This window comes from Delphinus delphis, chromosome 11, assembly GCF_949987515.2.
Source record: "Delphinus delphis chromosome 11, mDelDel1.2, whole genome shotgun sequence".
Lineage (NCBI taxonomy): Eukaryota > Metazoa > Chordata > Mammalia > Artiodactyla > Delphinidae > Delphinus > Delphinus delphis.
The window spans coordinates 30,727,560-30,751,637 of NC_082693.1; the positions used below are offsets into that span (position 1 = coordinate 30,727,560).

The 24,078-nt window shown below is 37.1% G+C and overlaps 1 protein-coding gene across 1 annotated transcript in view; it reads right to left on the reverse strand.

Moving 5' to 3' along the window:
* SLC2A13 (solute carrier family 2 member 13) overlaps positions 1-24,078 on the reverse strand; it is a 427,729-nt gene that overhangs the window by 302,412 nt on the left and 101,239 nt on the right. The window contains exon 3 of the mRNA XM_060024584.1: positions 21,245-21,453. Coding sequence (XP_059880567.1) covers positions 21,245-21,453 — 209 coding nt within the window. The remainder of the gene's footprint in view (positions 1-21,244; positions 21,454-24,078) is intronic.

Sequence of the window (24,078 nt, forward strand, 5' to 3'; positions counted from 1 at the left end):
ATGATGTTGTCTGTGTGTTGGGATAACCCTTGGAGGCCTTTGGGAAAGTGAATGAAGAAGGGGAGATGCCAGAAGCAAGAAGACCAGTGGAAGCCATTGTTACCTATTACCCAAGCAGAGAAGATGAACAGAAGAAACCCAACACAGGCAATGACATCAAGAGTGGAGAAGAGAGAATTGATGGGAAATATGCTCTCAAGGTGAAAGCAAGTGAATTAAATTAATTTGCCAACTGACTCTGAGGGTTGTCTTGTTTATATATTCTCAGCTTGTTTTGTGTTCTTTCCTTTAGAAAAGGAAGACATTCTTAAGGAAATTTTAAAAGTTCTAAGCTTCTTAAGAGCAAGGACCAAGTCTAATTTATTTTTTCAGCATCTACATCCAAACTGCATAGCACAGAAGTGGCATGACATGCACAGTTGGCCAAGTGGAATATGGAAAGGCTTGAGAGGTGGTGGTGTGGGGCTCAGATCCTGCCTCTTTCATTTCCTAGATGTTTGACTTTGACAGCTGTTCATTTATTCAGTACAATATGGATGATAATGTCTAATTTTTAGGGTTGTTTTAAGAATCAGAGAGAATTTGTGTGTGCGCACACATGAAACATTTACAGAACTAGGCATTCAGTAAATAGTTATTGCTACTGTCATTTTCACACTATTATTATTTAAATATGAATAAGACAGCTGTATAAAAGGTCTTTGCTTTTATGCAAAGCTGGTTTTAAAAGTCTCTGGGTCTCAGACTTCCCCGGTGGCGCAGTAGTTAAGAATCTGCCTACCAATGCAGAGGACATGGGTTCGAGCCCTGGTCTGGGATGATCCCACATGCCGCAGAGCAAATAAGCCTGTGTGCCACAACTACTGAGCCTGTGCTCTAGAGGCCATGAGCCACAACTACTGAGCCCACCTGCCAAAACTACTAAAGCCCGCGTGTCTAGAGCCTGTGCTCCATAACAAGAGAAGCCACTGCAATGAGAAGCCTGCACACTGCAACGAAGAGCAGCCCCCACTCACCGCAACTAGAGAAAGCCCACGCACAGCAGTGAAGACCCCACGAGCCAAAAAAAAAAAAAAAAAAGTCTCTGGGTCTCCTCCAACCCCTAGAAAAGAACATTTATTGGGCTCTATCTTTTAAAAAAAAGTATTTTGAAGGTTTATTCTAAGACGTTTATTCTAAGACGTGCAGTGGGAATCATTTTCAAAGAAATATCTTGAAATATTCAGGGAGGGAAAAACTATACGAAAAATGTGAGACAATTCTACAGCAATTTATCATTGATGTAGCTTCATAAACCTAGTATCTTTCTCCTCAGTCTATCCGGCTAAGCACACATCTCCTTATCAAAGACTACTACATTTCAAGCAATATAGACGCTTGATAAGTAAGTTAACTGAAATGTAAACACCTGTGGTAAGTGTTCACTAAGATTAAAAATTAAATAATTTGTTAAATTAAATACTTTAATAAGTTAAATTCGTTAAAGTTAACTGATTAAAAATCACTCTCACTGGGTAAACCAAAGGGTTTACAGGGCTTGAGGTACAGTGGTATAGGAGGAGAAAATTAATGTTATTTGCTTACTCTATCTACCAATATAAAGTGAATTTAAAACGTTAGAAAAGGGGGACCTTCAAGATAGCGGAGGAGTAAGATGTGGAGATCACCTTCCTCCCCACAAATACATCAGAAATACATCTACATGTGGAACAACTTCTACAAAACACCTACTGAACGCTGGCAGAAGACCTCAGCCTTCCCAACAGGCAAGAAACTCCCCACGTACCTGGGTAGGGCAACAGAAAAGAGAGAGGACAGAGCCAAAAGAATACGGACAGGACCTGCACCTTGGGAGGGAGCTGTGAAGAAGGAAAAGTTTCCAAACACTAGGAAGCCCCTTCACTGGCGGACACAGGGGCTGGCGGGAGGGAAGCTTTGGAGCCACGGAGGAGAGCGCAGCAACAGGGGTGCAGAGGGCAAAGCTGAGAGATTCCCGCACAGAGAATTGGTGCTGGCCAGCACTCACCAGCCTCAGAGGCTTGTCTGCTCACCCGCTGGGGCAGGCGGGGACTGGGAGCTGAGGCTCGGGCTTCTGAGGCCAGATCGCAGGGAAAGGACTGGGGTTGACTGCGTGAACACCGCCAGAAGTGGGCTACTGCGCCACAGCTAGCTGGGAGGGATTCCATGAAAATGTCTGGAACTGCCTAAGAGGCAAGAGACCATTGTTTCGGGTTGCACGAGGAAAGGGGATTCAGAGCACTGCCTAAACAAGCTCCAGAGACGGGCGCAAGCCACGGCTATCAGCACGGACCCCAGAGACAGGCATGAAATGCTAAGGCTGCTGCTGCAGCCACCAAGAAGCCTGTGTGCAAGCATGGGTCACCATCCACACCTCCCCTCCTGGGAGCCTGTGCAGCCCGCCACTGACAGGGTCCCGTGATCCAGGGACAACTTCCCCAGGAGAACACACAGCGTACCTCAGGCTGTTGCAACGTCACGCCAGCCTCTTCCACCGCAGGCTCGCCCCGCATTCCATACCCCTCCCTCCCACCAGCCTGAGGGAGCCAGAGCCCCCTAATCAGCTGCTCCTTTAACCCCATCCAGACAGGATGGGAACAGACGCCCTCAGGTGACCTACACGCAGAGGCAGGGCCAAATCCAAAGCTGAACCCCAGGAGCTGTGAGAACAAAGAAGAGAAAGGGAAATTTCTCCCAGCAGCCTCAGGAGCAGTGATTAAATCTCCACAATCAACTTGATGTACCCTGCATCTCTGGAATACCTGAATAGACAACAAATCATTCCAAAACTGAAGCGGTGGACTTTGGGAGCAACTGTAGACTTGAGGCTTGCTTTCTGCATCTAATTTGTTTCTGAATTTATGTTTATCGTAGTTTAGTATTTAAATTTAATTATCATTGGTAGATCTGTTTATTGATTTGGTTGCTCTCTTCCTTTTTTTTATATATACATAGACATATATATATATTTTTCCTTTGTCTCTTTTTGTGAATGTGTATGCTTCTTTGTGTGATTTTGTCTGTATAGCTTTGCTTTTACCATTTGGCCTCGGGTCCTGTCTGGGATTTTTTTTTTTTAGTACAGTTTTTAGCACTTGTTATCATAGGTGGATTGGTTTTTTGGTTTGGTTGCTCTCTTCTTTCTTTCTTTTCTTCTTTTTTAATTACTTTTTAATTTTTTTATTTAAAAAATTATTTTTATTTCTTATTTTAATAACTTTATTTCATTTATTTATTTATTTTTATTTCTTTCTTTCTCTCTCTCTCTCTCTCCCTCCCTCCCTCCCTCCCTCCCTCTCTCTCTTTCTTTTTCTCACCCTTTTCTTCTAACCATGTGTCTGACATGGTCTTGCTGCTCCGGCCGGATGTCAGGCCTGTGCCTCTGAGGTGGGAGAGCCGAGTTCAAGACACTGGTTCACCAGAGACCTCCCGGCTCCACATAACATCAAATGGTAAAAGCTCTCCCAGAGATCTCCATCTCAAAGCTAAGACCGAGTACCACTCAACAAACAGCAAGCTACAGTGCTGGACAACCTGTGCCAAACAACTAGCAAGACAGGAACACAACCCCACCGATTAGCAGAAAGGCTGCCTAAAATCATAATAAGGTCACAGACACCCCAAAACACACCACCAGATGCGGTCCTGCCCAACAGAAAGATAAGATCCAGCCTTATCTAACAGAACGCAGGCACCAGTCCCCTCCACCAAGACGCCTACACAACCCACTGAACCAACCTTAGCCACAGGGGGCAGACACCAAAAACAATGGGAAGTACGAACCTGCAACCAGCGAAAAGTAGACGCAAACACAGTAAGTTAAGCAAAATGAGAAGACGAACACACAGCAGATGAAGGAGCAAGGCAAAACCCCACCAGACTAAACAAATGAAGAGGAAATAGACAGGCTACCTGAAAAAGAATTCAGACTAATGATAGTAAAGATGATACAAAATCTTGGAAATATAATGTAGAAAACACAAGAAACGTTTAACAAGGACCTAGAAGAACTAAAGAGCAAACAAACAATAAAAATGAACAACACAATAAATGAAATAAAAAACTCTCTAGAAGGAATCGATAGCAGAATAGCTAAGGGAGAAGAACGGATAAGTGACCTGGAAGATAAAATAGTGGAAATAACTAATGCAGAGCAGAATAACGAAAAAAGAATGAAAAGAATTGAGGACAGTCTCAGAGACCTCGGGGACAACATTAAATGCACCAACACTCAAATTATAGGGGTCTCAGAAGAGGAAGAGAAAGAGAAAGGGAGTGAGAAAATATCTGAAGAGATTATAGTTGAAAACTTCCCTAATATGGGAAAGGAAAGAGTCAATCAAGTCCAGGAAGCACAGAGACTCCCATACAGGATAAATCCATGGAGAAACACGCCAAGAGAGATATTAATCAAACTATCAAAAATTAAATACAAAGAAAACATATTAAAAGCAGCAAGGGAAAACCAACAAATAACATAGAAGGGAATCCCCATTAGGTTAACAGCTGGTCTTTCAGCAGAAACTCTGCAAGCCAGAAAGGAGGGGTAGGACATATTTAAAGTGATGAAAGGGAAAAACCTACAACCAAGATTACTCTAACCAGCAAGGATCTCATTAAGATTCAAAGGAGAAATTAAAACCTTTAGAGACAAGCAAAACCTAAGAGAATTCAGCACCACCAAACCAGCTTTACAATAAATGCTAAAGGAACTTCTCTAGGCAGGAAATACAAGAGAAGGAAAAGACTTACAATAAAAACCCAAAACAATTAAGAAAATGGTAATAGGAACATACATATCTATAACTACCTTAAATGTAAATGGATTAAATGCTCCAACAAAAATACACAGACTGGCTGAATAGATACAAAAACAAGACTCATGTATATATATTTTATACGAGAGACCCACTTCAGACCTAGGGACACATACAGACTGAAAGTGAGGGGATGGAAAAGGATATTCCATGCAAATGGAAATCACAAGAAAGCTGGAGTAGCAATTCGCGTATCAGACAAAATAGACTAAAATAAAGACTATCACAAGAGACAAAGAAGGACACTACATAATGATCAAGGGATCAATCCAAGAAAAAGACATAACAATTGTAAATATTTATGCACCCAACATAGGAGCACCTCAATACATAAGGCAAATGCTAACAGCCATAAAATGGGAAATTGACAGTAACACAATAATAGTAGGGGACTTAAAACCCTATTTTCACCAAAGGACATGTCATCCAAAATGAAAATAAATAAGGAAACACAAGCTTTAAATAATACATTAAACAAGATGGACTTAATTGATATTTATAGTATATTCCATCCAAAAACAACAGAATGCACTTTCTTCTCAAGTGCTCATGGAACATTCTCCACGATGGATCATATCTTGGGTCACAAATCAAGCCTTGGTAAATTTGAGAAAATTGAAATCGTATCAGGTATTTTTTCCAACCACAATGCTATGAGACTAGATATCAATTATGGGAAAAAATCTGTAAAAACACATGGAAGCTAAACAATACGCTACTAAATAACCAAGAGATCACTGAAGAAATCAATGAGGAAATCAAAAAATACCTAGAAACAAATGCCAATGAAAACATGACGACCCAAAACCTATGGGATGCAGCAAAAGCAGTGCTAAGAGGGAAGTTTATAGCAATACAATCCTACCTTAAGAAACAAGAAGCATCTCAAGTAAACAACCTAACCTCACACCTAAAGCAATTAGAGAAAGAAGAACAAAAAAACCCAAGGTTAGCAGAAGCAAAGAAATCATAAAGGTCAGGTCAGAAATAAATGAAAAAGAAATGAAGGAAACAGTAGCAAAGATCAATAAAACTAAAAGCTGGTTCTTTGAGAAGATAAACAAAATAGATAAACCATCAGCCAAGCTCATCAAGAAAAAAAGGGAGAAGACTCAAATCAACAGAATTAGAAATGAAAAAGGAGAAGTAACAACTCACAATGCAGAAATGCAAAGGATCATGAGAAATTACTACAAGTAACTATATTCCAATAAAATGGACAACCTGGAAGAAATGGACAAATTCTTAGAAAAGCACAACCTTCCGAGACTGAACCAGGAAGAAACAGAAAATATGAACAGATCAGTCACAAGCACTGAAATTCAAACTGTGATTAAAAATCTTCCAACATGGGCTTCCCTGGTGGCGTAGTGGTTGAGAGTCCGCCTGCCGATGCAGGGGACACGGGTTCGTGCCCCGGTCCGGGAAGATCCCACATGCCGCGGAGCACCTGGGCCCATGACCCATAGCCTCTGAGCCTGTGCGTCCGGAGCCTGTGCTCCGCAACGGGAGAGGCCGCAATGGTGAGAGGCCTGCATAATGAAAAAAAAACCAAACAAACAAAAAAAATCTTCCAACAAACAAAAGCCCAGGACCAGATGACTTCACGGGCGAATTCTATCAAACATTTAGAGAAGAGCTAACACCCATCCTTCTCAAACTCTTCCAAAATATAGCAGAGGGAGGAATACTCCCAAACTCATTCTACAAGGCCACCATCACCCAGATGCCAAAACCAGACAAAGAAGCCAAAAAAAAAAAGAAAACTAGAGGCCAATATCACTGATGAACATAAATGCAAAAATCCTCAACAAAGTACTAGCAAACAGAAACCAACAGCACATTAAAAGGATCATACACCATGAGCAAGTGGGGTTTATCCCAGGAGTGCAAGGATTCTTCAATATACACAAATCAAACAATGTGATAAACCGTATTAACAGATTGAAGGAGAAAAACCATATGATCATCTCAATAGATGCAGAAAAAGCTTGACAATATTCAACACCCATTTATGATAAAAACCCTGCAGAAAGTATGCATAGAGGAAACTTACCTCAACATAATAAAGGCCATATATGACAAACGCACAGCCAACATCGTTCTCAATGGTGACAAACTGAAACCATTACAACTAAAATCAGGAACAAGACAAGGATGCCCACTGTCACCACTACTATACAACATAGTTTTGGAAGTTTTAGCCACAGCAATCAGAGAAGAAAAAGAAATAAAAGGAATCCAAATCGGAAAAGAAGTAGAGCTGTCACTGTTTGCAGATGACATGATACTATACATAGAAAATCCTAAAGATGCTACCAGAAAACTACTAGAGCTAATCAATGAATTGGGTAAAGTAGTAGGATACGAAACTAATGCACAGAAATCTCTTGCCTTCCTATATACTAATGATGAAAAATCTGAAAGAGGAATTAAGGAAACACTCTCATTTACCATTCCAACAAAAAGAATAAAATACCTAGGAATAAACCTACCTAAGGGGACAAAAGACCTGTATGCAGAAAACTATAAGACACTGGTGAAAGAAATAAAAGATGATACAAATAGATGGAGAGATATATCATGTTCTTGGATTGGAAAAATCAACATTGTGAAAATGACTATACTACCCAAAGCAATCTACAGATTCAATGCAATCCCTATTAAACTACCAATGGCATTTTTACAGAACTATAACAAAAAATTTCACAGTTTGTATGGAAACACAAAAGACCCTGAAGAGCCAAAGCAATCTTGAGTAAGAAAAATGGAGCTGGAGAAATCAGGCTCCCTGATTTCAGACTATACTACAAAGCTACAGTAATCAAGACAGTCTGGTACTGGCACAAAAACAGAAATATAGATCAACGGAATGACAGAAAGACCTGAGAGAAACCTACGCACATATGGTCACCTTATTTTTGATAAAGGAGGCAAGAATATACAGTGGAGAAAAGACAGCCTCTTCAATAAGTGGTGCTGGGTAAACTGGACAGCTACATGTAAAAGAATGAAATTAGACCACTCCCTAACACCATACACAAAAATAAACTCAAAATGGATTAAAGACCTAAATGTAAGGCCACTATAAAATTCTTAAAGGAAAACATAGGCAGAACACTGTACGACATAAATCACAGCAAGATCCTTTTGACCCACCTCCTAGAGAAATGGAAATAAAAACGAAAATAAACAAATGGGAACTAATGAAACTTAAAAGCTTTTGCACAGCAAAAGAAACCATAAACAAGATGAAAAGACAACCCTCAAAATGGGAGAAAATATTTGCAAATGAAGCAACTGACAAAGGATTAATCTCCAAAATTTACAAGCAGCTCATGCAGCTCAATATCAAAAAAACAAACAACCCAATCCAAAAATGGGCAGAAGACCTAAACAGACATTTCTCCAAAGAAGATATACAGATTGCCAACAAACACATGAAAGGATGCTCAACATCACTAATCATTAGAGAAATGCAAATCAAAACTACAGTGAGGTATCCCCTCACACCAGTTAGAATGGCTATCATCAAAAAATCTACAAACAATAAATGCTGGAGAGGGTGTGGAGAAACGGGCACCCTCTTACACTGTTGGTGGGAATGTAAACTGTTCTCTCTATGGAGAACAGCATGGAGGTTCCTTAAAAAACTAAAAATAGAACTACCATGTGACCCAGCAATCCCTCTACTGGGCATATGCCCTGAGAAAACCATAATTCAAAAAGAGTCATGTACCACAGTGTTCACTGCAGCTCTATTTACGATAGCCAGGACATGGAAGCAACCTAAGTGTCCATCGGCAGATGAATGGATAAAGATGATATGGCACATATATACAATGGAATATTACTCAGGCATAAAAAGAAATGAAATTGAGTTATTTGTAGTGAGGTGGATGGGACCCAGAGTCTGTCCTACAGAGTGAAGTCAGAAAAAGAAAAACCAATATTGTATGCTAACACACATATATGGAATCTAAAAAAAAAGGCAAAAAAATGGTTCTGAAGAACCTAGTGGCAGGCCAGGAATAAAGATGCAGATGTAGAGAATGGACTTGAGGACGCAGGGTGGGGGAAGGGTAAGCTGGGACGAAGTGAGAGAGTGGCATGGACATATATACACTACCAAATGTTAAATAGATAGCTAGTGAGAAGCAGCCACGCAGTACAGGCAGATCAGCTCGGTGCTTGTGACCACCTAGAGGGGTGGGATAGGGAGGGTGGGAGGTAGACGCAAGAGGGAGGAGATATGGGGATATATGTATATGTATAGGTGATTCACTTTGTTATAAAGCAGAAACTAACACACCATTGTAAAGCAATTATACTCCAATAAAGATGTTTAAAAAAATAAAACAATAGAAAAAATTAAGAGTAATTCTTCGATCTTTGAGAAACATTCGAGAAGATCTCTTCTGATATTTGTTAATAGGTAAGGTTCTTCAGATACCACACGACATGGTTATTAATATTGTGATTCTACAGCCCATCAATGGAACTTTCCTGTTATCACTAAAAAGTCCCAACATTCAAGAGTGGTTCATGTGCCTTCCCCTCTGAGATGGAGATAATTGGTTTTTCTTCAGAATATTCCTCTAACCTTCTCCACACACTAGGTAACCTTTAAAGGGCACAACAACTTGTCTTTTCTCAAGGAAAAAAACTCCAGACCAGAGTTTTATTTACAAACCAGACTATCACTTGTGCTGAATGATGGGTTTAGTGTTAAGTTGGAAATGAACTACCCTAAAGCAGCAACTCAAGAACTATATTCCTTTTGCAATGTACTTTGTTGGGTTTTCTCCTCCTATTTGTATTAAATACAGAAAAACTTCACGATGTGTAGGAGTAAAAAGGAAAAATTTGACAGTCAAAACTAGCAAGGATTTTTTTTAATGAAATATGGATTTAAGTACATCGTAGCAAGAAAGCAGAAGGATGAACCATCAAGTACTACCTATCAACTTCCCAAGACAATCTGCATTTTCAATACAAATCAGTGAAAATGGCTTGAAAGGCTACAGGTAATGTGAAAAGTACTTCCTTCTCCTGTGATTTGCCGAGTGGAAAATCTTCTCTATGCCATTCCTTATCTCTTTGTCTAAGAACTATTCTAATTCTGCTTATGATTTTAAAAATTCTCTGGAGTTTAAAAAATCCAAAGCAACCTTTATTTAAAGCCATGTTGAATTAAATAGAGGTTCTTTTAAATAAGTCATGATGCCTAAAAAAGTAAGTTTAACTAAAATCTGAGGAACTTCCCTGGTGGTCCAGTGATAAAGAATTCACCTTCCAATGTAGGGGATACAGAGTCAATCCCTGGCTGGGGAACTAAGGTCCCACATGCCACGGGGCAACTAAGCCTGTGCACCACACCTACTCAGCTCGGGCACCTCAATGAGAGAGGCTGCATGCCACAAACTACAGAGTCCATGCGCTCTGGAGCCCACATGCCACAACTAGAGAAGAGAAAACCCACACGCCACAACTAGAGAGAAGCCCACACGCTGCAACAAAGATCCCGTGTGCGACAACTAACACCTGACACAGCCATCAAAATTTTTTTTAAAAGACAATAGAATTATATATTGTTTTAACAATCCTTCAGCTTACAGCTTTTTAACACAAGGATAGAAAATTAAAGCAGCTTTTTACTTGACCTTTTATTTTAATCTACCCTTTACCATAGGAGATACGTATAACAACCTCACACATTGACAATTTGGGCAATTTTGTGACAACGTCAAGAATACAGAATATAGATATAGATATGTTTTCTTGGCCTACATGTGGAAAATTGGTTGTCATCTTGCTGAGAAACAATTTGTTAATATCTATTTCAAGTTCACCCAGTAAATAGCATACATGCAATTACTTTGGGTCAGAAAGCACTGTACTATCACACGAAGAAAATATAAGCAAAACTACCAGAAATATTAGGAAAAATGACACTTTGCTCTAAGTGCAGCAGATGTCACCTGCAATGAGCATTCCACTGCAATGTCATTAGGCTGGAATTAGATTTCTAAAGAAACTTTTGTAAGGATTTCTATCAAAATCGATGATATATATCTACACTTTCTGACCTCTCTGCAGAACATGATTTGTTGAAATGACCACAGACAATATCAGTTCACAGGAAAAGAAACTGACTTATGAGGATATGAGTCTTGATGACCTAATTTTAAAATTACTGGAGGGAAAGAAGAGAGAGATGCAGCTGTTCTTTCCTGTACACCATAGATGTGACCCCCAAAGAGCTAGAGGTAAATCAAACCAGGTTTTAAAAAACGAACTCACAGGAGGGTCTTGAATAAATTTTCTACCCTACAGCATTCTTCCTTTCCAGGCTAGAGATTAAACTACCCAACAAAGGGAAAACACAGAACCAACATTCTCCCAGATTACTGAGTTGATTTGTTGATACAATTAAACAATGTAAATCTTCTTGATGTAAGTGTTTCTGCAAAGATTATATACTGTATAGGTAACCCTGAATGCACTACAATAGTGACTAGCAACCAGTAGGCCTGGATCTAATTTCAGTTTAAAGCATTAGTTAGTGCCTCTAGGCTGCTACTTCTCATATATACCTAAATATTAAGATTTTAGTGCCCAAAGGGTAGGGCCAGCTTTCTCAGTGACACTTTTTCATGACATAAATCAATTTTGGAAGTATCCGTGATTTAGGTGACCTAGGTAATATTAACTGTAAAATAAATAAATATATATATATATATATATATATATATATATATACACATATCTGTTTGTGTGTGTGTGTATAGATAGATAGATAGGACACACAAAAAAGCTTTTTCCTTAAAAGAAAGTCCATATACAGTTTTAAATTCCTGAGAATGACCATGTGCTGTAAACAGATGAACAGATTTGCAGGAGGCTGCCCCTGCCACCGGAGGTCTGGACTCAGTCTCCCCCTTGCCTGGCTCCCTTTATCAATCTGTTGTTGCACTGAAGCTGCCCTGACAACTCCACGCTCCCAAAACACTTTCCCTGGTCTTTCTGTAATGGTTCTAACATCAACATCTGCATATTTCTCTAGGGAGAAAAAGCTTTCTTTGTTTACATTTTCCCTCCAATGATCCTGCCTTAATCCCCCACTGCAGAGCCCAGAAGAGAGTGACAGAGATGGTGCCTTATTTCATACTTTCCCTGAGCCCTGCCTAAGGGGTTCTGCTAAGCATGTCAGCAACGGCCTTCACTCTCCTTTGACACCACCCTAGAAAAATACGTGTTCTCTGGTGCTGGATAAGAAATTGAAAAAGTTAAGAAAAAAATGTTTTTTATTATGTGTGGTGATGGATGTTAAGTAAACTTATTGTGGTGATCATTTCACAGTATGTACATATATCAAATCATTATGTTGTACACCTGAAACTAATATAAAGTTATATGTCAATTATACCTCCATTTAAAAAAACAAAAAAAAATAAAGAAATCTTGTCCATAATGGTGGAGTAGGAAGACCCTAAGCTCACCTCATCTCACGGGCACACCAAAATTACAACCATTTACAGAGCAACTATTGATGAGAAAGGCCAGAACCTACCAGAAAAAAATATTATACAACTAAAGATATAAAGAAGAAACCACAATAAGATGGATAGGGGAGGCAGAGGTATAGTCAAGACCCACACCTCCGGGTGGGCGACCCACAAATGGGAGGATAATTACAATTGCAGAGGGTCCCTCACTGGGAAAACAAGCCCCCAGAAAATTTGGCTTGGAAGGCCAGTAGGGCTTACATTCAGGAGAGCCAGAGGGCTGTGGAATGTAGACTCAACTATTAAAGGGCACACACACCATATGCTCAGAGACCTATGGCAGAAACAGTAATTTTAAAGGACCCTGGGTCAGATGCAGGCTGATCTTGGAGAATCTCCAGAAGCAGGAGGCAACTGGAGCTCACCCTGGGGACACAGACACTGGCAGTATCCATTTTGGGGAGCTTGTTCTACCACATGGACAGTGGTGTTAGCAAGCCCTCCCTCTAGCTTATCAGCCTAGGGACCCGGCCCTGCCCACTAGGCTATAAGCACCTATACTGGGACGCCTCAGGCCAAGCAACTAGCCTGAAGGGGAAACAGCCCCCCAAAAGCAGGAAGGCTGCCTTAAGACCCCTTGAGCCCACAGCCACCCCTGGACATGGCCATGTCCACCAGAGGGCCTAGGACCGAGGACCACACATCAGTGCACAGACACTAGACTTGGGACCCTCAGGGCTATCAGCTGACTTTTCATTGCAAACCCTGCAGGCCAGAAGGGAGTGTCACAATATATTTAAAGTGATGAGAGGGAAAAACCTATATCAAAGAATACCTACCGGGGAAGGGTTTCATTCAGATTTGATGGAGAGATCAAAAGGTTTACAGATAAGCAAAAGCTAAGAGTTCAGCACCATAACTCCTTTACGAGAAACGTTCAAGGAACGTTCAAGGAACTTCTCTAAGCATAAAAGAAAAGGCCACAACTAGAAACATGAAAATTACTAAAAGAAAAAGCTCATTGGTAAAGACAAAAATACAGTAAAGGTAGTAAATCAACCACGTACAAAGTCAGTAAAAAGGTTAAAAGGCAAAACTAGTAAAATCATCTGTATCTGCAATAAGTAGTTAAGGAATACACAAAACAAAAATATGTAAAATATGACATCAAAAAACGTAACCCTGGGAAAGGGGAATAAAATGCAGGATTATTAAATAGCATTTGAAATTAAGAAATCAGCAGCTTAAAATAATCATATATATATATATATATGAATACATATATTGCTATAAATATACCTCGTGGTAACCACAAACCAGAAACCTGTAATAGATACAAACAAAAAAGAGAAAGGAATCAAAGCATAACACTAAAGACAGTCATCAAATCACAAGGGCACAGAACAAAAGGAAATAAACAAAAAATAACTACAAAACTACATCAAAACAATTTTTTTAAAAGGCAGTAAGTACATATCTAACAATAATTACTTTAAATTTAAATAGACTACATGCTCCCATGAAAGGACATAGAGTGGCTGAATGGATACAAAAACTAACTCATATATATGCTATCTACAATGGACTCACTTCAGATCTAAGACACACACAGACTTAAGTGAGGGGATGGAAAAAGAAATCAAAGGAGAAAAAAAAAAAAAAAAACCTGGAGACAAATGAAAACAAAGCACAATGACCCAAAATCTATGGGATGTAGGAGAAGCAGTTCTAAGAAGGAAGTTTATAGTGATACAAGCCAACCTCAGGAAATGAGAAAAATCTCAAATGAACAACCTAACCTTACCCCTAAGGAACTAGAAAAAGAACAAACAAAACCCAAAGTTAGTAGAAGGAAAGAAATCAAAGACCAGAGTAGAAATAAATAAAATAGAAACTAAAGAAACAACAGAAGTGATCAATGAGATGAAGAGCCGGTTCTTTTAAAAGATAAACAAAATTGATAAACCTTAAGCCAACTGACCAACAAAAAAAGAGAGAGGACCCAAATTGATTAAATCAGAAATGTAAAAAGGAATACTTATAACCGACACCACAGAAATACAAAGGATCATATGAACAATTATATGCCAATAAAATGAATAATCTAGAAGAAATGGACAAACACCTAGAAATGTACAATCTCCCAAAACTGAACCAGAAAGAAATAGAAAATATGAACAGACTGATTACCAGTAATGAAATTGAATCAATAATCAAAACTCTCAACAAACGAAAGTCCAGAAACAGATGGCTTCACAGGTGAATTCTACCAAACATTTAGAGAAGAGTTAACATGTATCCTTCTTGAACTATTCCCAAAAATTGCAGAGGGAGGAATGCTTCCAAACTCATTCTACGAGGCCAGCACACCCTGATACCAAAAACAGACAGAAATATCAAAAACAAGAAAAACAATTACAGGCCATTATCACTGATTAACATAGATGCAAAAATCCTCAACAAAATAATAGCAAATCAAATCCAGCAATACATTAAAAGAATCATACACCATGATCAAGTGGGATTCATCCCAGAGATGGCTCACTACCCACAAATCAATTAATGTGATAAACCACATTGACAAAATGAAGAATAAAAATCATATGATTATCTGAATAGATGCAGAAAAATCTTGTGATAAAATTCAACATCCGTTTATGATAAAAACTCTCCACAAAGTGGGTATAGAGAGAACATACCTCAACATAATAAAACCAAATATGAAAAACCCACAGCTAACATCATACTCAGCAGTGAAATTTGAAAGGATTCCTATAAGATCAGGAAGAAGACAAGAATACCCTCTCTCACCACTTTTATTCAGCATAGAATTGGAAGTCCCAGTCACAGCAGACAAGAAAAAAGAAATAAAAGGAATCCAAATTTGAAAGGAACAAGTAAAACTGTCACTGTTTGCAGATGACATGGTACTATACATAGAAAATCCTAAAGCCGCCACTGAAAAAGCACTAGAGCTCATCAATTAATACAGTGAAGTTTAAATACAGCAGGATACAAATTTAATATATAGAAATATGTTGCATTTCTATACACTAAAAATAAAATATCAGAAAGAGAAATGTTTTAAAAATCCCATTTACCATCACATCAAAAACTATAAAATACCTAGGGAATAAATTTAACTACAGAAATAAAATGCCTGTACTCAGAAAACTATAAAATGCTGTGAAAGAAATGGAAGAGGACACAAACTGATGCAAAGATATACCATGTTGATGGATAGGAAGAATTAATATTGTTAAAATGACCATACTACCCAAGGCAATCTACAGAGTCAATGCAATCCCTATCAAACTACTAGTGGCATACTTCACAGAAATAAAAGAAGTAATTCTAAAATTTGTATGGAAACACGAAGACCCTGAGAAGCCACAACAATCTTGAGAGAAATAACAGAGCTGGAGGTATCATGTTTCCTGACTTCAGACTATATTACAAAGTCATCAAAACAGTATGGTACTGGCCCCCAAACCAACACATAGATCAATGGAACAGAATAGAGAGAAATAAACTCACACATTTATGGTCAGTCAATCTATGACACAGGAGGCAAGAATACACAATGAGAAAAAGACAGTCTCTTCAATAAGTGCTGCTGGGAAAACTGGACAGCTACATGTAAAAGAATAAAATTAGAACATTTTCTCAAACCATATACAAAAATAAACTCAAAGTGGATTAAAGACTTAAATGTAAGACTGAAAATCATAAGACTTCTACAAGAAAGCATAGAACACTCTTTGACATAAATCAAAGCAATGTTTTTTGGATCTGTCACCTTAGGCAAATGGGACCTATCTAAAAGCTTTTGCACAGCAAAGGAAACCATCGAAAAAATGAAAAGACAACATACAGAATGAGAGAAAATATTTGCAAATGATATGACCAATAAGGGATTAATATCCAAAATATAAACAGCTCATACAACTCAATAGCAAAAAACAAACAACCCAATTAAAACATGGGTCAAAGACATGAATAGATGCTTTTCCAAAGAAGACACAGAGATGACCAACAGTCACATGAAAAGATGCTCAACATCACTAATCATCAGAAAAATGGAAAGCAAAACCACAATGAGGTATCACCTCACACCTATCAGAATGGCTATCATCAAAAAGACCACAAATAACAAATGTTGGCGAAGATGTGGAAAAAAAAGGGAACACTTCTACACTGTTGGTGGGCATGTAAATTGGTGCAGCCACTGTGGAAAAACAGTATGGAGGTTCCTTAAAAACCTAAAAATAGAACTACCATATGACCCAGCAATTTCACTTCCGGATATTTACCCGAAGAAAACCAAAACACTAATTCAAAAAGATAAATGCACCCCTGTGTTCACTGTAGCATTATTAACAATAGCCTAGACTTGGAAGCAGCCTAAGTGCGCATGTACATACAAGTCATGACTCTATTCCACACCTATGCAACATGAAATAAACTAGTAAGATAAACCGTAAGAGATAAGCAACAAAATGTTAGAAATGGTATATTATTTTGTACTCAAATGTGCCTTTAATTCTTAAAGTAGTAATTGTGTCTCTACTAATTCCAAGCTTTGGCTTGGCAACCTGGGATAAATAAAGATGTATAGTTAGTTATTACTGAAATGTCTTTAAACTCTGGTACATGTACATGTATATATATAATCAAAATTATATATATATATATATATATATATATAATTAATCTGGTAACTTAACAATACGTATAATTTTGCATTTGCTGTTCCCTCTGCCTAGAACCATCTTCCCTTTAGTTCTCTACATTGCTGATGCTTTATCACCATTCAAACTCACCTCTTCAGAGAAGCATTTCCTAATCATCCCACCTAAAGTAGCCCCTTTTCAGTCCCTCTATAAATATGTTATTATCCTGTTTGTTTCCTTCAAAGCAATTACCACAATTTGTAGTTATCTGGTAATTATTTACTCTTTTATTTATCAGTTGTGTACCTCTTCCCAGTGGGCCAGAACCTTGTCTATCTACTTACTGCCACATCCCCACATTTATTGAGTGTCACTCAATAAGTATTTCAGAATGAAAGACTCTTGTATAGTATTTAGAATTTTTGTTTTATTATTTTTAATTTTTTCTATTTTTGGCTGCGTCGGGTCTTAGCTGCACGCAGGATCTTCATTGCGGCATGTGGGATTCTCTCTAGTTGTGGCATGCAGCCTCCAGAGCACATGGGCTCTGTAGTTTGCAGCACACGGGGGGCTCTCTAGGTGAGGTACATGGGCTCAGTAGTTGTGTCATGCGGGCTTAGCTGCGCTGCGGCATGTGAGATCTTAGTTCCCCGACCAGGGATCAAACCTGCGTCCCCTGCATTGGAAAGCGTATTCTTTACCACTGGACCACCTGGGAAGTTCCAGTATTTAGAAATTTTAAAACAGGCATTTCTCACAGACTTTTAAAACTAAAAAATCAGACTGTGGAGCTGTTATAATCCGGTTCTCTTTTCTTAAAAACCTAATAGAAAACTGAGGTTCAGTGCTCCCCCCAAAATCCTTTTAGGATTACAAGTTTGGAATGGAGCCAGGACAAGTCTTTCATTTCCCTGTCTCCCAATTCCGAGAGCTTTCCCAACCAAGCTGTCGTTTCTTCTAGTCTCACTTTATTAGTCCTACAGGATGTATAAACAGTGTTGAACACAAATGAAAATTGTTTGCTTCTTTTCCCATAAACTGCCTTTTTCCCCATATAGTGGAGAAATCACATGCTAAAGAGGTCGACTTTTATGTCATGTGCAGAAGAAGAGATGAAATCCCATTATAACCCAATCCTGTACCACAGCATGGCCTATGAGCCTCACTTCTCCTGCAGACCTGGTCAGAGAAGCCACCATATTCACTACATAAAGTCATAAAGTATGTTTTGAAACAGGAAGTAAATAAGTCCCATATACACTGACATTTCACACATCAAAAAAATTAATACATAGTTCAGCAGCTATGCCTATTTTCCTCAAAGAGGTCAAATTTAAACTCAAGTGACCAAGGGAAAAAATCCTACAAATAGAGGAGGGTCACATAACCAAGTACCATTATAGTCACAAGTCACAAATCTACTGGAAACTCTGAGAGAAGGACATCATTTACTGATCTGGAATCAGATGTATTTGGCTCACAGGTAGCAGGTAACTAAGCCACCACGTCTGATGATAAAACATTTCTGCCAAAAGGAAAGGTGGTCGTATTAAACAACCATTTTCTACCCTCCTGGAATAGCTGAGTATTTTATGGTGCCTAGGACAAGGTTCGTCCCTCCAAGCAACTACCCTCCACTACTCAGAGTTCCTGGGCTTGAAGTCATGGCTCAAAATTCATCAGAATCCATGGACAGATTAACACAAGTCACTCTCTAACCCTCCAACACAATGGCTGACTGTTCTCTGAGCCAGAACATTTTTGTTATTTCAAAGTTAGCTGTTTCTTCATGCGTAGTTGTCCAACTAGCCTATCTTTTCAAATGTAAAGTGACTGAGGGCAGGACCTTCTGGTTTGTAACACGAGTCCTAGCACTACTCTCTATTTTCCAACTGAACTGAGATGAAAATGATGCAATAAAATTCATACTGTGCAGAATACGTTTTACTGTGGTCAAATTTATCAGTCACAAAAATGAAGCCCCAAATTACTGGTGCTTGTATAACCCCGGCAAAACTGTCTGTGTGCATTCATGCCATAATGCTCTTAATTCTTTACCTTTATAAAAGAACATGAGATTAGTTTTAAAATTAAGCAAGATGACAGTACTCAAATAATACAAATCCAGAAATGGAAAAATTATTAATCCTATTAGTTACAAAGTTTACAATATTTACGCAAGCATAAGACAAATTAGGATTCAGTGGATAATATTATGGTATTAAGATTTGTGCCACTTTGTCTTTGAAGTGATATCTGCCTTTAAGTTTTCTATCAATATGTAATGCATAACAAATAAATTTTATGTATATAATTTTTTTAAAAAGATTTGTGCCAAATGTGCATATAAAGCAATATGAGGAAATAGGTAAATAGCTAACTATTTTATCTATATCCAATAGGTATACATAAAATAGTGTCCTACTTAGTTCCCAAAGACGTCTAATAAAAACTAAAGCAGACACAGATAACTGCAATCCTATCTACCTCAAGTTTCTAAAAACCCATTTGGTTACACATTCCAAATAGTCATGAGACTCAAACAGCGTGCATCGTCAACAAGTGCATGGCTAGACCAGTCACACAACTTTTTAAGTAGTCAAAGTGAAGCTACATGTTCAATGCTTTGTAGTAAAGTCAGTGGTATCCCTACTCCTAAACAAGAAGTGTTTTTTTATTAAGTTGTTGTTTCTATCCTTAACATAAATTAATAAAAACTTATGTTCTAAGTAGTATTTAATATAACCTAATACTCTGAAAAGATTTCCACTCACACATTATTAGCACATGGTTTCAAGTATAGTGATTACATGTAATTACATTACGTTATTGATTACAATATGAAACAACCTCGTATTTCATTCAAGCAGCTGCTGAGAGGAATTTAGACAGAAGCATGAAAGAAGTTATTTGTAATTTAAATAGACACTTAAAATTGTATTTTAAAAATTAACACAATCTTGAACTCACTAAGTGAATTAATTTTGTTAAAACAAAATTCTCTTTAATACTTGCACTAATGTGCAGAGTACAGGAAATGCTGACAATGCCAGGCACATGGTATATACTCAGAAACTTTTTGCTAAAAATGACCTTCACCTAGAGTGGGCTCACAATTATCTAGGGGCTTTTGTCTGAGGGGCTTTCGTCTGAGCAAGGAGGTAATAAGATCACACTGTGTATGTAACTATCATGTACTGTGTATATGTAAGTCAAACCATGTGTGGCTACCACAGTGACCAGTTTCTGCAGTGTTCTTTCTATTGCTTCTTCAGCTCTACCAAAAGATAGTAGGAGTGAGTGAACAGACCTTCCAAGACTTGTGTATGACATATATCAATAAAGGGTTGTGTGTGTGTTTGGCATTTTCTCAGGTATGAAAAATAATTCGACTAATATAAGTAAGCATCTCCATTGAACAACCAATTAATGTAGAGGCAGAAGGAAGGTTGAGAGAAAATGAAACAATTTTGGGGAATGTGAATCCAGCAGGGAATTGTAAAATGTCTACCTTTTCCCATCATTCCCATCTGGCAAATCGCTTACCCAAATCAGACTGTCAAGATTACAGATCTTGCCTGAGAATTTTTAAATCCCTACGTGATTTCTTCTCTGAAAATAAATTCATCAACATAAATTAACCAGAACCATGCTTTTTTTGGTTTCTGACATGGTTAAATTGTGATTAGACAATTAAACATTTTAATGAAAACAGGGAAATGCAAAATTATTCCATAACTAGTATATGAAGGTATTCCTAGTCTTTAAAAATTAGTATGGAAATCAATGTAACACATGTAAACAAGGTACTTAATTTTACTAAAGTGATTTATTTTGACAACAGTTCAAACTGAACTTTTATTTAATATAGAAGGTCAATAATACATACTTATATTTATATATTAAATATTTATATGTAAAATATATACTCAAAAAATGTCCCCACACTCAAAATGACAACTATGTCAAGTATATCTGACTTAAAATAAAAGAAATTACAAAAATAAAAATAGTAATTATTTGAGGACAGTGGCATTATGGCAGAGTTTTCTTCATTCTTTTATAACATTATTATATTGCTTTTAAAATTAAAATGTTTATTTTGGTTTAGTTATACATATTAACCCACTTCATCATTTAGAGACATTAAATAATACTAAAAGAATATAATTTATAAGTAAAACTATTATGTAGTTTTAAAATTCATATATGTATAAAATCCACATACCTGAGCCAACCTCTTTTTCCTCTTCTTCAATGTTGTTTTTGATGCTATCATACTCCTCATCAATGGTCTGGTTACCACGCATCTGAGATAAAATTCTACGGGCCTTCTGAGTCTGTCCTTTCTGAATAAGCCATCGAGGGCTTTCAGGTAAAAACAGAAAGCCAAAAAACTGTATAACTGCTGGAATTGCTGCAAGTCCCAGCATGTACCTGTAATAAGAAATCAATACATGGTTGTAAAATGTGGTCTTAATAGCATTGAGTATGAATAAAAGGTTTGTGTTCACCACACTAGGAATAATATATAATGGTAAAAATTAGAATGATTTTCTTTTCATCATATGTGCATGTCACCAGAAAATATATTTTTATATTGTAGTGAAAAATTGAAAAATGAGAAAAATCTGATTCTTCTTTATCTCTTGCACAAATTACAATGAAAAAGAATGGACAAAAGTCACGATAATTTTGGATAGGCATTCTGAACCAAACACAACATGCAAAACACCAAAATCACCATCGTATCTAATACTAATATAATATAATTCTGTAATTTACAATATAAAAATGGGGCTAAGACAAAACTCTCTGATATCTGTTTAAAAGATATACTTTTCATTAAAATAAATGCCCAGATGTATTGCTTTACAGTTATTTCTTCTCTGTAAATGATTAGTTATGATTTCATTTTGCCATCAAGCATCATTTTTTTTTAGACAAAAAAGCACTTTACTTAAAAAATGGGGGGGTGGAGGGAGAGTTAGGAAAGCACATAGCAGCCGATCGCAGAAAAAAGATGGAAGTCAGATGCTAATAATCATTATTAAAATGACTAGAAATATGAAAAAGCTGCTAATGTTTTAAGTTGTCATCTTCTTCAAATGTCTATTCTTAATAACTGACAAAATTCTAAATAACAAATAAGCATAGCACTTTAAATCTACCAGAGAAATAACAAAAATAGCAATATGAATATATCAATATCAAAGATCTTTCCAAATTATTCTGACCACTGGACTAATCTCCTAATACCTCTAGGCCTCAATCTTTTTAAACTGAGTTAGATTACATAAACTTCAAGGTCTCTTTAAATTGGTGGCTTCTATGAATCTAGGACACCTGAATGTTTTCTATTGATCCAAGTTCCCAGAGTATTTTCCATGGTAGATTTATGGTGGTAGAGCTCAGAAGGCCAGTCCTGATTACATAACAACCCATACTCACTGGCATTCATAAATCAAGACTCAATACACTTTTCAAAGCTGTTCTAACTTTTAAGCCATGCTAAACCAAAAGTATAGCAGTCCTGAAGACACATATCTTGTGAGTAAGTCTATTATTTTCCAGGCAATTTCATTTTACTTCCAAAAAAAGTAGAAAAACAAAAACACAATTGCTACATGGATGTTAAGAGTACCTCCTACTCAAACAGTAGCTACAAATACACTCAGAAAAATTAACTAAGATTTAGAAAGTGAATAAAGTGTTTATGAATGACTAAATGAATCACTTGGCCTACAATATTAAAGGAAATCTTATTAGACATGTTTTATACTTTAATCCATAAGTATTGATAATTACACCAATACTTAATCACTCCTTCCTCTGCTCACCTAGAAAACATTTTTGACCTCTATTTATGTCATTATACCTTATATTATAATAAATTATTTACCTATTTCACTTGACTGCATATTTAACTTTATATTCAGCATAGCACCTTATAAAGTATCTTGCACAGTAGGCATTTAGTAAATGTTTTATGAAATGATACAAAAACAGCTATATATATCGAAACTGTCTATATAAACTAAACAGAAAAATGTTTCACACTCATAGTAAAATTTTATGCAGCAACTCTACTGGATCATTAGCTCTGCAAAGTTACTTACACAGAAATTCTTTCCAATGAAACTACTTGTTACTCTAGATATAACCAGACCTTTCCTTCTGTTTGTTACTCTAGATATGACCAGACCTTTTCTTCTGAAGACTCATCTGATGAGAACTAGAGAGATCAGCTCACACAAATGCATATTTCTGGCCTCTTTCCCTTAAGATGATAACTTGTATAACCAAATCTTAATGTGTGTTTTAATGCTGTAAATGAATGAAATTTCTATTCAGTGTGTTCTCTCTTTAAAAATTTAAGAAAAAAGGTTATCCTACATTGCCAATTATTTAAAAGAAAAGCAATAAAAAGGTAGAAACCAAATATATTGGATTAGGAAATAAATAAGAAAAGTACTAAAGATGAAAGCCTTTACTTTTCATTTCTCTATACCTTTCTTGATCTTTCCTTCCGTTTTCCAAACCCCCTTAGTGATGAATTAAGATTAAAGGGGTGCACTGAATACTTCAAAGAAGCACTGAAATGAATACAGAAACTGAATCATTTTTAGACCCGAAGATGCTCACATAATACTTTGCACTTTACTACTCACTATTTAATCCCAGAACATAATATTTTTTAAAAATTAAAAGAAAAAAGAAAAGGGAAGAAAAGGGAAAATACAAAAAGAAACATATAAAGATACATATTAGCCTGTTTTTTTAAGCGAGCTGTAGAAGACAGACTACTTTAGCCCTCCAGCCTTCTGAAATCTCTAAGTCCCAAGAGTCTAGGTCTGACATTTACAATTCAATGCCTTAATACTAGGGTAGGAAAAAGGAACTCACACTCTATTGCCAAACTTTAAGGATATATTAAAGCCTGTTTTCAGAGACTAGTCAAGATAAAACATGTTTTATACATTTACATCCTAAGATTTCTAAAAGTAAAACAAAGGAGCTTATTTTACTATATTTTAATTATCTTTCATGATAAAAATATTT